Below are 16836 nucleotides of genomic sequence, written 5' to 3'. Positions count from 1 at the left end.
CCTTGTCTTGTTATCTTTTAGAGAAATGTCAGCAAACTGTTGATAAAGTGGAAACTGTGACACTAAATGGTACTGCATTGCACACCTTAAACATCTCGCACTCCAAATGTGCCTTTGTTCTGACGAAACTCTTTCTTTTGTACCGCAGGTGCTGCTTTTGAGAGAACAGAAAGTCTAGTTGCTATGGACACTGCCTGAGACGAGATTGTTTTCAACAAAATGCAACCTCCGACCCCCACAAAGGAGTCATTTTTAATTATTTTGTCCGTCTAGACTGTAGCATGTATGGCAAGACGTGGCAAAGTGCTCACGGTCAGCTGTGAGATCAGTAGGACCCCTGCTGGCGTTCCAGACAACTGTGGACACACTTTTGTAACAGGTATTCATGTTCGTTTTAAAAGTGAGTCGTCCAGATGTCACTGAGTGTCTTCTATGAATATATGAAAGTGTTTGTCGTTTTTAAGCTTCATCCAAATGCTTCGCCAACAAATATCAGCAGAAACGCTGATAAGAGATGACTGTGCCTTTAATTCACTCTGCCATGCCAAGCCACAGAAAGTGTAAGCTTGTTTCCAATGAAATAAAAATGCAGATGTAATTGCTAGTTTTATTTCACAATTATGGCTTAATTCCAGCAGTTCCAAGAAAAAAGTGAGAATTGTTTGATATAAATTCATAACTATAGGGAACAAAATTGCATGATATAATCTGAGAATTGCAACACAGGCTCATTGTGAAAATGTACCCTCGTATACATTTCTGGAGTGCACTAAGTATGTAGCTAGAGCTACGTATAGCTGCATTTCACCTTTAAAATGAATGCTACAGGGCGGTATGATGCCGCCTACTGCTTCTGTTTCTTTTCATCACCTTCGTGTGGACGACTTTTCTGCTGTTACCAGTTTGCCCAATAAACAAACTGGCAAATAAACAAAATAAACAAATAAATAACAGGGTAAGAATGTGGGAATATCTGAAAACGTGGTAAAAATCAAGCAGGAGTGAGGGCTTTTCTTTTTCTGGAATGGTTTTGGAACACTGTCAGTTGATTTTAGGGAGGTGGTGGATGGGCCAGTCTATATCTTTAAGTGTGACGTCACGCGAAGCGGCTTCCAGGTCCAAGTGCTGGATCTAACAGAATGGGGAAAATGATCAAATAGTAATAATAAATGTTTACAAAGCGCTGTAATACTTTCGAAAATCACGATTGATCTATATATATATATATATATATATATATATATATATATATATATATATATATATCTCCATGCCTAATATTTAATGGCCAGAAAGTGATAAATGTTTTATAAATTGCTAAAAAAAATGTTCATTTGTGATGCAGCAAGTCCAGAGACTGATGTGTACACTGTCTTGTTATGTAAAATTCACTTTAATGTGTGATATGACTAAAAAGTGGTCATAAACGAATATTTTCTCAATTCAAATGAGTAGCGGCCTGGACCCGGAAGCAGTATTCCATATGTAACAGATACGTCATGACTTAACAAGCAGATCGGTTGGGTTTAGGGATGGGGTGGGTGGGGTTATCAGTCGCTCAGTCAGTCAGTCAACAGCGACCTCCGGTGGATTTATGTGAGAAGAGCATATGCAAATGGCACTTGTAAGAGAAATTTGAGATCTAAAAAAAAAAATACACAGCTGCCTCTGGCGGATTTGCGAAAACTGCAAAAAAACGTAGCTCCTGGGACGTAATTTGCGCTCTCCATAAATGTGTATATGGGTATGTATCAATAATGACTCTGTGTTGCAAGATATAATTCCAGAATTGCAGGATTTGAACTCTGAATTGTGAGAAATAAACTTTGAATATTGATATATAAATGACTTAGCACTGCATAACTTAAACAGGATTGTCAGATAATAACACAGAATTATGGCATAAGCCAAATTGTCAAATATATGATCAGAATTTCAAGAAATAACCTCAGAATAACATGAAAAAAAGGCTGAATTGTTCAGGATAACTTTGTGCTGATATAAAATTGCGCTGATATAAACTCAACATCATGACATAAATAAGTTTGCCAGATATTAAATTATAATTATGAGATAATTATTAGCAGATTTGTCAGATATATGCTCAAAATTATGATATAAATATAGAATTGTCAAATATAAGCTTAGAATTGCAAAATATAAACTCAGAATTACGAGATAACAGTCAGAATACTTAAAAAAGGCAGAATTATTAATATTATGAGTGATGAATTTAGCATTCTGAGAGAAAAGTTTAATGTATATTTGTGGAAAGGTTTTCAGATTTTAACCAGAATTGCTAGCCTAATCTTGTATTTCCTCTAAAAGTCTCAAGAAATTGTGAGATAAACAATTTACCTTTTGTATTTTTATTTCATTTTTATTTTTAATCCTGTGGCAGACACAAGCTACCATAACAAACTGATGTCATTTCAGAGTTGTGCTGTTTATTATTGACACTTTCTGGTGAAATACATTGCATTTTCTTTATGAATAGCACTTAATGTCATGTTCGCTGCACATAGTCTTACTAATGTGTCGTTGGTTGTATAATCTGGCAGACTGGTTATTGTAGACATGTAACTGTTTGACTTTCTGTGTAAGAGGATCTAGTGTGTATTGAATGTGTACAAACGAGTGAATATGAATATGATTGTCCTGCGTCTGTGTAACAAAGGGTTTTACCTCACAGTGAAAAGCTTGAACAACAATTAAATATCCGGGTTAAATTCAAGTTTAGCTGTTTGGACAGCATCTGTGGCTCAGTCTCAGTGTAAATGCAATTCTAAAATGGCGCACACACAAACAAAATGTGCTTACGTTGTACACTTTCACCATAGACTTCCATTGTAAGTGCATATCTGTTAACTCAGAGTGATGTTTGCTTTTATGAATTTCGATATGACTGAAATATTAAAGCTGCAGATGTGGTTGAAAAAGAGCTTACTGAGGAATATTCCTTCAAGATTAGAAGTTAAATCTGGGTATTAAGGATTAAGGATATTATTAGTGGAAAGTTGTTTGATCTGAGACGTCAAATAAATAATATGGCTGTGTCTTAAATGGTTCATCTAAACCTATTTGTGATAATTATTTTCTATGCATCAAATGTTGGTATTTATAATATTAATTACCTCTTTATTACGTGTTTTTACATGCTTAATTGAACTTGAACTTATTTGGTTTTTGATCAGAACAACGCAAATGACACCATTATAAAAATGTAATGTTTTTAATGTGTTTAAAATGTATTTAACTTACATCTAATTTATTAATAATGTATATATTTTCAGTGTTTTAAGGGAAATTTACTGACTATTTTAGATGTTACTGTAAGTCAAATTTTACAAATGAAGTGTCTAATTTTTCTTTTGTTTAGGCTACATGCAGATATAAACACCTGTTTTACAAGAAACCTGTTTTGTGGACACTTTATCGATGCTCTAGAAACACTTATTTTTTTGTGTTTTTTCACCAAATCATTGACATAATGTATGAATTTGCAATTAAAGAGTTAAAATTCTGTAATTTTCTTAAGCAATTTAGTGGTTTTGATCAGGACTGAGGTTGAATATCAGATATTATTAAGAAAAAAGTATTTATCTGATGCATTTCACAACAGTTTAATTCAGTGGATGTTTTCATCCCAAACATAACAACTTACATTTGAACAGTGCACATGGGTTAATTCACTTAGAAATTAAAAAAAGAGAGAAACAGAAAAAATGGGTAAAACAGGTACATAATTAAGTTTTAACTGCTTCTTTGGTTACAAATAATGAAATTATACCTACATAATACTCAATTCATTTCATAAAACTATGAAGAATTGCTTTAAAGTGGTGCTTTTACATGTATAATTTACAAAGAAACAAAATAAATGTGTAATAAAACATTCACGAATGAATCGTTTATAGTGTTAAAAACATAATAAGCCTCCAAATGAATGAATAACATCTGTGAGGACTTATAAAACCGGCAAGACCTCAAGTAAGTTTAAAGGTACAAACTACTGCGGACATTTTTTGTTGCCATACTTCCATCTCCTTTAAAGGGGAGGCGATGACGTCACGCGGGAAAGAAGGACCCTTTCGCAACTTCTAGTTTTAAATTCAAATATCATCTCAGAGCTGCTAACAATTCCGTTTAACGCTCGGAGGTGATATGTAATCACACGAAGCGTTCAAATAATCTAACACACACCTCGAATACTGCGCTTTTCATGCAAAAGTACTGTATTGAATTGAGTGTTAGTTTTTTCAGGCACATTTTCCAGGCGCCCTTTCTGCGCGCGGTGCATTGCGGGAGCGTCGCGTCTCTTGTATCGAGCGAAACCGGTAAGCACAAACTGAACAGCACAATTAAAGGGGAAATGGGACACGAATATAACTGTGCCACAATGCATTAAGTGTGAGGAGAGCTATCTTATTTATTCAAGTAGAAGACATGTGCAGCGGAATTGGTGTAAAGTGCACCAAATAATTTAAATTGCATATTATTACTCTGTTGTGCACACAGCAATCATGGCGCGGGCGCTTTAAGGGTTAATTTTTTCCACCGCCGACATTTTTGTAAACACTTCAACTGTCTTGCTTCTGCTATTACTATCATTCATTTCACTGTTTAAACGTGTTATCGTGTGCATGCGATGGTCTTATTGATTATAAGATGTGGTGAAATGTAATAAAGCAGCGGGAAGGCGTTGCATTGGATCAGCGCGTGCAGCGGTTTTAGTGAATCACGAGTGAATTGTTCGGTTGAAGTGATTCTTTTTAATGACTCGTTCCGTTTTGCAAGCTCTTATGAATGGCGTAATGTAATATCAGCTAATACTTCATTATCTTTGCTTTCATAAGAGTACATATAAAGACCAAATCCTATTATTAAAGCTTAAGTGATATTTTTGTAGTTATCTAACGTAAAAATGAAAGAGAGAGCAACAGTTCAGAAAACTCTTTGTATATCTCGCATTTGTATACTGAATTACACACTATATGACTTTTTTAGTGTCTTTATTGTAAATTTAAGTGCCTTTATAGATGTAGGATGTTTATTTTAAAGTTGTCCGGAGACTCGTAAACTACTGGTTGATGTCTAAAACGAGTTGTTAATTTTATTTTAACAACTGCTTCATTCAAACAAATTCTTCGAACGAATCGATTCACTAAAATGAATCTTTCTTGGACAGTGGCCGCGCCACATCAGTGCAGTTCGAACTGTGCGATCCAAGAAATCACATTAGGACTTGAATCCCGTACACATGCACAAACATGCACGGTATATGAATGATTAAACCTACTAATTATGTGTGTGTGTGTGTGTGTGTATATATATATATATATATATATATATATATATATATATATATATATATATATATATATATATATATATATATATATAAAAATGTGTGTGTGTGTGTGTGTGTGTATATGCTTAGCTGGTTCAGGTGTGTTTAATTGGGGTTGGAACTAAAATATGCAGGACACCGGCCCTCCAGGACCGAGTTTGGACACCCATGGTTTACATCAATGGTCTCTAACTCAACTTTCTAGTGCCTTATAATAGGTTACCTTCATGGCTTTTGTTGGCTTATAAATTACAAAGAAAATAGTGCAAGATCGGATTTGGAATGGGTACCAGCTGGCCGATACCCGATCCTGCAAAAATATGCGGTATCGAACCGTTATCCGATCCAAGTATCGGGATCAGTGCATCCCTATTATCTATATCCATTTAGATAATTTAAAGCACAAACTCAATTCCTGGAGGGCCACAGCTCTGCATAGTTTGTCTCTAACCACCTCCAACTCACACCTGCTTAATATAGTCCCTGTAGTCTTGAACACCCTGATTAGTTGGATCAGCTGTGTTTGATTAAGGTTGGAGCAAAACTATGCAGAGCTGCAGCCCTCCTGGAATTGAGTTTGAGACCATTGATGTAAACGAATGAATGAAAGTGCAAGCTAATGTGTTTTAAAGTAGAGGATTATCTGTTAAAGTTAGTGACTGTTGCATTATTTTCTTTTATAACTATAGTAAAACAGCATGAGGTTGTGTGCTTTTTCACTTTTAATATGGTCCTCATTTGTTTTTCAGATTGCCTATACCGTAGTCTGAAGTAAGGTGTGCTAGCTGTTGTGTGTGCCGGTGACGTTTTGTTTTTTTAAACATGTCGGTGCGGGAATCTTTTAACCCGGAGAGTTATGAACTGGACAAGAACTTCAGACTAACACGCTTCACAGAGCTCAAGGGGACGGGCTGCAAAGTTCCTCAAGATGTGCTCCAGAAACTTCTAGAATCCCTGCAGGAAAACCATTATCAGGAAGATGAGCAGTTCCTTGGGGCTGTAATGCCCAGACTAGGTATACAAACACACTCGCATAAAAAAATGAAGGGATAATTCACTAAGAAATGTGAGCCAATAAGCCATCCAAAACATAGGTGACTCTTTTTCTTCAGTGAAACATTCAGTTCAATTCATCTTTATTTCTATACCACTTACATTGTAGATTGTGTCAAGGCAGCTTCACATAGAGGATTATAGTAAATTGTAACAGTGTCAGTTCAGTTTTCATAGTTTAAGTTCAGTTAAGTTTAGTTCAGTGTGGTTTAATGTTTACTGCTGAGAGTCCAAACACTGAAGAGCAAATCCATTGATGCGCAGCTCTACAAGTCCCGAACCATGCAAGCCAGTGGCCACCTATAGAAAGTGGTCACATAAAGATGATTTTAGGTGACATTTTGGTCCTTAGTGATTCATATAATGCAAGTGTAAGGCTTTTGGCACTTTGAGAGTCAAAAAAAAAAAACCTTATAAAGGCAAAGTAAAATTACATACAACAAATATACGACACACCTATCCTTTGTGCTTCATTTCTGTTGTAGAGAGTGTGTGTTGCTGATCATTATGCAATGGAAAGCTTGTGCGCCAAAGTGTTTTAAACAGTGTTCATACAGTCATGGAAAACCTGGAAAAGTCATGGAATTTTGACATGACATTTTCCAGGCCTGGAAATGTTTTGGAAAAACAGAAGAACCCACAAAGTTTTGAAGAAGTCATGGAAATTAGTTTAACAATTATCTGTATACTTGAATTTAGGTCAGCTGTCTTTACTTCTTTTCTGTTCTGTTTACACATGCTCTTACATTATTAGTGCTGTATAAGCATTTTTAAAATAAATTTGACATAGATATAAAAATAAATGCAAACTAAGCAGATTTTTATGTGTTTTATAATATGCTGTGATATATTTGAATGTGCATTGTTTTTCTTTTTATTTATATGTAGACATTGGATGAAACATTAGATCATGAAAATGTACTTAAAGTCCTGGAAAAGTCATAGAATTTTAGTTGTAAAATATGTATGAACCCTGTTTAAAGACATCAAGGAGCATTTGCTAAAAGTGTTGATTAATGTATTAATTAATGATTAATAATTTAGTAGATACTAGCATGAAGCTGCGGTAGTCCCTGTTCTATTTTTTCTTCATTACATAGCTAAATGTGTGTAAATACATACATTTATAAATTTTTTTTTAATTATCTCTTTATTTTGTTGATAAGTGTTTTGATTGTATTTGGATGTTAAACTTTAAATAATGGTTCTGTTATTTTTAATTTTAAGTTTTTAGCTTCTTTACTCTCAAATAAGAATTCTATATAAATCTACATATTTTCTTTTACACAATTTTGTGCAGAAATAGGAATAAAATAAATTAAATCAAAATATAGCCAATTTCCCAGAGATGGGTTGCAGCTGGAAGGGCATCCGCTGTGTAAAAGCGTGCTGGATAAGTTGGCGGTTCATTCCGCTGTGGTGACCCTGGATTAATAAAGGGACTAAGCTGAAAAGAAAATGAATGAGTGAATGAAAATATAGCCAAGTGAAATGACTTATTGATCAAGAAAAGTTGTTGAAATATTCACTTAATTTTGTCCATCTGGATGGTTTATTGTAGATGCTGTTGGTGGATATTATGTTAGTGACGGGTTATTTTGGCCTGCATTAGTAAGCACTCTATTGCAAATGTGAGGTGAAACTATTATTAAGACATGAAAATGTAAAAATAATTATGTGCACTGATTAATAATTTGCAATAACTACTGTAGTATTCCTTAATAAGAAGAATAGTTAAATCGGATTTCATGGTGAATTAAGTAAATAGTTCTCCAGAAATAATCCTATCTGTCACCCTGTAGGATTCCTTTAAGACTGTCACCCTTAAAAACACATTTCTGCATAAACATTTAAGCTTGAAGACTACGTAAAACTTTATACACACCTCTAAAACATCAAATTGATGTTTTTTGTCTTCATGTTTATTTAAAACAGGCATTGGTATGGACACCTGCGTGATCCCGTTGAGACATGGAGGCTTGTCGCTTGTACAGACCACAGACTACATCTACCCCATAGTGGATGATCCATATATGATGGTAAACACTGACTTCAGATTAACATAGTCTGAGAATACGTCACATTAGGTGCTCAATATGATGTTCTATGAATTCTCTCGGCTTTCTAGGGAAGAATTGCTTGTGCCAATGTGCTGAGTGACCTATACGCCATGGGAGTAACAGAATGCGATAACATGCTGATGCTGCTCGGTGTCAGCAACAAGCTCACAGAGAAGGTGAGATGCGAAACTGATATGTAAATGTACAGGCAAAGTGTGTTTGTGCATCTAATGTATGCTATTTTAAGGAGCAGCTAGCCTAAAAATGCAAACAAGTATCTGTTTTTAAAAGCTTGCTGTATCATATTTGATACACAAGTGTCTAGGGCATCTAAATGATTGATGTGACTAAAACCCGGTTGATAGTTCATACTTTTTTATAAAGTAATAGGCCCTTTAGAACAATGGTAAAACATTTGATGATGACATCTTATAGACGGAAGTTTATAATTGTCCTCCATCAAGACAGTTGATTTGACAGTTGTCCAAATGACCACCTTGCACAAGAAGGGCAAGACACAAAATATTATTGCAATAGAGGCTGGCTGTTCACAGAGCTCTGTCCAAGCACATTAATAGAGAGGCGAAGGGAAAGAAAAGATGTAGTAGATAAAACGTGTACAAGCAATCGGGATAACTGCACCCTGGAAAGAATTGTGAAACAAAACCCATTCAGAAATGTGGGGCAGGTTCACAGAGTGGACTGCATCTGGAGTCAGTGCTTCAAGAACCACTACTCACAGACGTATGCAAGACATGGGTTTCAGCTGTCACATTCCTTGTGTCTAATGAACGCATTTACAATATTCAAATTTTCTGAGACACTGAATTTAAGGTTTTGATTTGTTCATCAAAATTATCAAAATTAAAATAAATAAATGCTTGAAACAATATCAGTCTGTGTGGAATGAATATATACATTATACAAGTTTCACTTCTTGAATGGCATTAGTAAAATAAACCAACTGTTTGAAGATATTCTAATTATATGACCAGCAAATCCACTTGAAATGGTCATGAAATTAGAAAAAATGTAGGCTGATACACAATTTTATTTGTTTAAAAGATTGACGAATGGACTAATTCAGAGCAGAAAAGAGGCACCCACTAATATGCACGCCCTAAATGAATTCCATGTGACCAGGACGTGAAGAAAAGTCTTTTCTAGTGTGCATGGAAGGTTTTGGTAATTGATTAAAGTTTATTAGGGCAAACAGATTTTTACTAAATAATGAATAGCACAGATACACCATTTATAATAAGAACTACTATATAAGTATAGAAATAAGAAAAAAGTACTTTTTGATCTCATGGGGACTTTAACTTTGCTGATATCCTTCCAACCACTGTGCTTTTCCCATTTGTCAGCAGCATTTAACCATTTAAAATGTATTATTATCATTATTACATTTGAACAATTTCACTATTCTTTCACACAACCTGACACCTTTATCTCGCATATTAAGCATGTGTTTTGACTCAATATCTGATTGTGTGTGTTGTAGGAGCGTGATAAGGTCATGCCGCTGGTCATCCAGGGGTTTAAGGATGCATCAGAGGAAGCAGGGACCTCTGTAACAGGTGGTCAGACGGTTATAAATCCGTGGATTGTCCTGGGAGGTGTAGCCACAACAGTGTGCCAACCTAATGAGTTCATTATGTAAGTGTCTCATTTATAGGCATAGGACGATAACCGTTTTTAAGGTTTACGCGGTTTGGAAAACTTAAGGTTTTAATACTGCTAAAAAGTTCAGTTATACCGATTCTAAGGTAAATATAAGGTTTTTTTAATTAAGTGAAGAGAGCAGAAGTCAATTATTTATTTAGACTATTTAGCCTGGCATGTTTACTGTTCCAAAATATATAAATGTTTCTTAAAATAAAGTAAATTGTGTTTAATTTTTGTTTTGTTTTACCCAGACATTTAAAAATAACTTATTTTAAAGCAGTAATCACGATACCAAGAAACCGTGGTATTTTTATCCAAGGTTATCATACCTTCAGAAACTTATAGCGGCCCATGCCAGTACATTTATAACAAACACAAATCATATCTCTCTATAATATATGGTATATATCTCAATTTTTTCCAAATATTGATATATTTACATCCTGCCCAGTGTTTAGCTCATATCAAAGGCTGTGAAAACATACTGTGAATGTATCCATGTAAGCCATGCTATACATTATGTGCATATAAAATCACATTACATTGTGTAACCAACTAAAAAGTAAAGCTAAAATACTTACACTTACTTTCTCAATTACCCTATTATAATTGTCACTTTACAGATACTGCTATCATTAAAATACACTTTTATATTTACAAATCTGCATGTAAGATATTTGTCATATTCATTGTCCAACAGTATGTACATTGCAAAAAAAAAAAAACTGTTTCTTGCTTCGTAATTAAGGCTTTAAGCCATAGATCTCAAACTGGATTCCTGGAAGGCCGCAGCTCTGCACAGTTTTGCTCCAACCCTAATCAAACACAGCTGATCCAAATAATCAAGGTGTTCAAGACTACTAGAGACTATTAAGCAGGTGTGAATTAGAGGTGTTTTGAGCTAAACTATGCAGAACTAAACTATTCTAAACTATTCCCTCCATGAATTGAGTTTGAGACCTATGCTTTAAAGTATCTAAATGGATATAGATAACATGTATAATATGAAAATACACTGCAAAAACTACTTCAATTTTTTTTTTTTTTCGTCTAAAAGGTCTTGAATCAAGAAGCATTTTCTAGACAAGAAAACATATGAACTTGTTTTAAGAAAGATGTGAAAGATGTCAATTTTTTCTTAAAACAAGCAAAATAATCTTATGTCAAAAGGAAAAACAAGGTTATTTTGCTTACCCAATTGGCAGATTATTTTGCTCGTCTAGAAAATGATTCCTGATTTAAGAATTGTTAGCTATTTAGACTAGCAAGGCAAGTTTATTTGTATAGCTTATTTCCTACACAATGGTAATTCAAAGGGTTTTACATAAATAAGAACAGAAGAAACAAGAAAATAAAAACAGCAATGAATAAAAATTATTAAAATATGTTAAAACCGATTTTAAAGGAATTAAGAAAAGCAAAGAAAGATACAACAGTGTAGAGTAGACTAGAAAAAAGACAAAAAAATCTAAGAAAGGTATTTTTTGCAGTGTAATAAATATTTTGACATTTTATATATATATATATATATATATATATATATATATATATATATATATATATATATATATATATATATATATATAATCTATATCTAATTAGATGATTTAAAGACTTAAATTTGAAGCATGATTCATATCTAGAATGGATTGAATTATGCATTTATATAAATATGTCGATACTATATAGCAGGGGTGTACAAACTTGGTCCTGGAGGGCTGGTGTCCTGCTGAGTTTAGCTCCAACTAGCGTATATCTAGTAAGAGCTTGATTAGTTGGTTCAGGTGTGTTTGATTAGGGCTGGACGCTGGCCATTCAGGACTGAGTTTGGACACTGTTGCTATATAGAAATATATTGTACAATACCTCCCATCCCTGTGCTCAGCGAATATATATATATCCATTCATTCCTTTTCTAATGTTGTGTGTTTATGCCTGTTGTAGGCCAGATAATGCAGTACCAGGCGATGTGCTGGTTCTCACTAAACCTCTAGGAACACAAGTGGCAGTCGCAGTGCACCAGTGGCTGGATATTGTGAGTGTTTTAGACATTTCTCATAAGAGGATTATAATGTGAACAGGTGGCTCAGTGGTTAGCACTGTCGCCTCACAGCACTGGGCCATTGGAATTAATGTGTGGAGTTTGCATGTTCTCCCCGTATTAGCATGGGTTTCCTCCAGGTGCTCCGGTTCCCCCACAGTCCAAAGACAGGCTTTAGGTGAATTGAATAAACTAAATTGGCCATAGTGTATGAGTGTATGTGTGAATGAGAGCGTGTATGGGTGATTTCCAGTACTGGGTTGCAGCTGGAAGGGCATCTGCTGTGTAAAAATATGCTGGAATAGTTGGCGGTTCATTCCTCTGTGGCGACCCCTGATAAATAAGGGACCAAGCCGAAGGAAACTGAATGAATGAATGAATGTGAACATGGTTTAACTGCTCGTCATCTTTCTTTGTGTCTCAGCCAGAGAAATGGAATAAGATAAAGCTGGTGGTCACTCAGGAGGACGTTGAATTGGCTTATCAGGAGGCCATGTTGAACATGGCTCGACTCAACAGAACAGGTTAGTACATGACACGTTTGTTCAACTCATAAATATTGAGTTAATCCAACAAATGTTTAATTTTCTTTGTTTTGGGGGGGTTCAGCGGCCGGGCTGATGCACACCTTCAATGCACACGCAGCGACTGACATCACAGGGTTTGGGATTCTGGGTCACGCTCAGAATCTGGCCCGCCAGCAGCGAACAGAGGTGTCCTTCGTCATTCACAACCTGCCGGTTCTCGCCAAGATGGCCGCTGTCAGCAAAGCTTGCGGGAACATGTTTGGCCTTATGCACGGCACCTGCCCAGAAACCTCAGGTATAACAACAGATCTTCTTTGTGTCATGGTGGCAGAAAAGGGTTCTGAAAGTTTTTAAACTGTTCTATTTTTCTATGTTTTAAACTATTCTAATTCCTATATTTTTACTCATCTCTTAAAAGTATTTATAAAACATCCTAAATATGATTACTTTTTATTTTTTATACACAGTTTAAAAATAAAAAATGAAGAATATTTTGTTTAATAGAGGTATCTTATATATTAATTTATATATTAATATTAGCATCTTTACTTGAGCAAATATACAGTAAAATACTTCTAATTTTAGAAACATATATCACTGTTTAATATCATAACATTCAAAATTCAATTATAACATCTAAGTTTAAACTGAGGGGGAAAATCTCGCTGTTGTCTCTGAATGCTTGAGATGCATTACAATTTCCACCTAATATTAACATGCATTTATAAATGCATTTCCAAAATATGTATAACTCGTTTTGTTGTGCTGTTTCATATCATGATTGGACTGATAAAATGAATCTGAATAGGATGGTTCTCTGAAAAATGAAAATTTCCTGGCAATTTCCTCGAGTGTTTCTAAACTTGATGAACTTCTTTTATTGGAAACAAAACTAGATCTTTTGAATAATGTTTTAAAAAGCAGCTATCAATATTCATAATAATAACAAAAAAAAATACAGGTTTGGAAAAAGTAGAGATTAAGTAAAATGATCACAGTTTCATTTTTGGATGAACTGTCTTTTAAATAAAAAAGGTGATCAAGACTTAGATTTTTGGATCAGTTGTATGTGTTTTACCCTTCTAACCTGCAGTTATTAGTTTTTTTTCAACCTGAAGCAGTAATCTTTCTTGACCCTTAATTTGAACTCGGGGTCTTATATGACCCCAATCAACTTTTACATAATTAAAAAAAGGTTCCCTTCATTTTATTCAGATAAGATTTTGTGACTTTTCCTCATTATCTACCTTTATCCACATAAAAAAATCTGGTTTTGATTTAGGTTGTAAGAAAATATGTTTCTGGTATTTGGTCACAAACGCAGAACAAAAATATTAAAGGGATGAGAGACCCAAGCTCACTCACCCACACACACCCAAATACACACATGTAAACAGTGGCACCCCATCCTCTTGTCAAGAAGAAAACAAACTGTATCACAAGATTTGATAGGAGCTGTTGGCCACATCCAGAAAAATGAATGGCTCTCTATGGCCCTCTGCTGGACAATTGTTTACGTTTGTAAACCATAACCCTTTAGGTTTCAAGTTTTCCTTCAGAAAAAGGTCAATCACTAACCAGCAGATGGCAGAATTCTTCACCCTAACACCTAGATCAATATCCAGAAACATTTTCCATAGAGTAGAGGAACTATGACATCAAATTGTATGCAAAAACCCGGAAGCGAGTTAGCATTTTAGCAGTTCCAGTTCCCTCATCCCAAAGTCAATAGGTTTTTTCAATGGGATTTCAGTAAAATCGCTTAAATAAGGTCCGTGGCTAACACAAACTCAAGATGCTTTCGCGTTTTACTCTACGACATAAAACACATCAGTTACATCACACTCTTGATTTTTAAAATCAGTTACGCTTCTTTAAAAAGACGGTTGCTACCAAGTTGCTAAATGGGACTATCGTTGTCGGAGACATTATACGTCATCGAGCTGAGCTGGTCTGGAGCGCAGCCCGCTTGCGTTGAGTATCTATGATTTTAAGTATGTTCATAAATAGTATTTCATAGTTTGTAGCATTTTTCGACTTGGGAATTCATATTGTGTGTTAATAATGCCCTCACTTGTAAAGACCGTCAAGACAGACTGTATGGGCTGCTTTTCGTGACATTACTATCGAATGTTATTCTCGGTCCATAATGGAACTCGCAGGCATATAGACTTGTCCCTCACACCTTATTTCTGTCGTATGTTACTAAGGTAAGCGAGCTGTGTGCATGCGCGCGATACACTTATTTAAATATGTCTTATGATTATACTATGTAGGCACGTTTATACATACAGTTTTAAAACTTTTACAACAACCATAAAGCAAAACAGATGTATGTCCCACGTAAAAACTATCCAAATAGGACGTATGTCTACAGATGTGTTTTTGCGTGTTTGTTTATAATATATAGCGTGGATAATAATATAGTAAACAGAGAAAGTAAATCTTTGTCTTAAACCATGTTTGTAAAAATAAGCTAGAAAAGTTGTCTGTAGCAGGGTGGTGCTGTCCTCACAGACGTGCTCCTCGAGGACACTGTAGTCCGTTTATAGGCTAATGTTAGCTTTTCAGTTCTTGTGTATGCATATAAGATTCAAAAGAGCTCAAAGTTGTATTTTCGTGTGAGGATTTTCCGGCTGGACAAAACGTGAACAGTGTTTGAACAGCTTATTATTCGCAATCTTCGAAAAGCCTATGGGAAAATCCTATAGGGATTTTGTTGAGGGAAACAGTTTTATGTTAGCATCCGATTAGCCTACAAGGTGACATCATAGTCCCTCCACTCTATTAAATTAAGAAACTTTTGAAGTGACTTTTTCATAAAAATGTAATATTTCACATACAGGGGAAAGACGTAGTTTTGTGGTAATGTAGGTACAAAAGTACTTCATATCTCCCAAAACACATCATTAACGCTGAATTATACAAAAAAAGATGTATAACTTGTATGGGTAAAATGTGTACATTTTGTTCAATTACTCTATAAATTGTTGGGGTCATATGGACCCCAGATACAGGATTATTAAACAGGAAATAAATACAGCTTGAGGGTTTTAAAAGTCCTCTTCCACATTTGTCTTTCTCCAGGAGGTTTGCTGATCTGTCTTCCGCGTGAGCAAGCAGCCCGTTTTTGCGCCGAGATCAAATCCCCCAAGTACGGTGAAGGACACCAGGCCTGGATCATCGGCATCGTAGAGAAAGGCAACCGCACTGCACGCATCATCGACAAACCCCGCATCATCGAAGTCGCACCACAGGTCGCCACACAGAATGTCAACACCACTCCAGGAGCCACGTCTTAAACCTGACCCTGGACAACAAGCGCACATCTGAAAATATATATCAGCTTAATGATATATATGTAAAGTCTTGGCCTTCTGGCAGATTCCTCTTCATGGACACGGTTATAAAGCAGAAGAGCATTTAACGAAGAAAATTCGGTTGCCTTTTTACGTCTGTAGTTTTCTGTTACATTAACCGAACATGCACCTGATTGTGAGGCAGCTTCCAAGTAGAGCGTATAATTAAATAGTACGATTCCTGTCCGATTACTTCACAATTTCTTCTGCTCACGCGTCACCTGCAGTTTCATACATTATTAGCCGTGATGTGTTTTAGCCTTTGCTGTTAGTATGTGCCACACACATCGTAATAGTCATAATCTCGGCCTCGAATGATAGTTGATGAAGCTGCAGCGATGAGGAAGAGCGTATCGGGAAAACCTTTGTTTTTTTGTTACTTTTGTATTATAAGACAACCCTCCCTCGCGGTTCGGTGGAAACATTGTCGGACTGAAGGAATCTAAGGTAATACCTCTCTAGTTAATCAAGTCCTCGTATTCTGGGAAACATGTGCTTGTCTTTGACGGCGGTGCTGATGTTACTCAAAGAATGTGCTAAACATTGGGGATGCAGTTTCTAATGTAAGATATTCACCGTTTCACATGAACGTCTTTAGTTCTGGTCTGTGGTAGAGCTGTTTTTATATTCTGTACATACTTCTGTATTCTGTACAAGGTCATACTTTCTCGCTCTCTCTCTTTCTCTGTTTGCTAATCATTATATATATATGCCTTGAAACCCTACCAATAAATCTCCAATCTTTTTTTTTAATTCTTGAAAATCGTGTGTATCTGAT

General features: G+C 35.4%; 2 protein-coding genes across 12 annotated transcripts in view; both read left to right on the top strand.

Annotated features, from left to right (window-relative positions):
• The window catches only part of bend7 (BEN domain containing 7), a 152047-nt gene extending 149313 nt beyond the window's left edge, over nucleotides 1-2734 (top strand). For 4 of the 9 annotated variants that reach the window (XM_073930281.1, XM_073930278.1, XM_073930276.1 and 1 more), the window contains one exon: nucleotides 149-924. In XM_073930281.1, the coding sequence (XP_073786382.1) occupies nucleotides 149-198 (50 nt within the window). In that variant the 3' untranslated portion in view covers nucleotides 199-924. Of the gene's footprint in view, nucleotides 1-21; nucleotides 70-148 lie in introns of all 9 variants that reach the window. The other 5 variants (XM_073930277.1, XM_021473232.3, XM_068214876.2 and 2 more) reach the window with 3 other exon arrangements.
• A 1420-nt stretch (nucleotides 2735-4154) lies between these two features.
• On the top strand, nucleotides 4155-16821 carry sephs1 (selenophosphate synthetase 1). 3 transcript variants are annotated; one of them, NM_199701.2, is given in 9 exon segments: nucleotides 4155-4337; nucleotides 6100-6365; nucleotides 8339-8442; nucleotides 8532-8639; nucleotides 9968-10122; nucleotides 12076-12166; nucleotides 12597-12696; nucleotides 12782-12994; nucleotides 15787-16821. In NM_199701.2, coding segments are annotated over 8 exon segments (1179 nt in total). In that variant the 5' UTR covers nucleotides 4155-4337; nucleotides 6100-6172; the 3' UTR covers nucleotides 16002-16821.
• The last annotated feature ends 15 nt before the right edge of the window (nucleotides 16822-16836 follow it).

Source organism: Danio rerio, chromosome 18, assembly GCF_049306965.1.
Source record: "Danio rerio strain Tuebingen ecotype United States chromosome 18, GRCz12tu, whole genome shotgun sequence".
NCBI classification, from domain to species: domain Eukaryota; kingdom Metazoa; phylum Chordata; class Actinopteri; order Cypriniformes; family Danionidae; genus Danio; species Danio rerio.
Note: the sequence above shows the minus strand (reverse complement) of the source record. Positions and strands in the feature narration are given on the sequence as shown.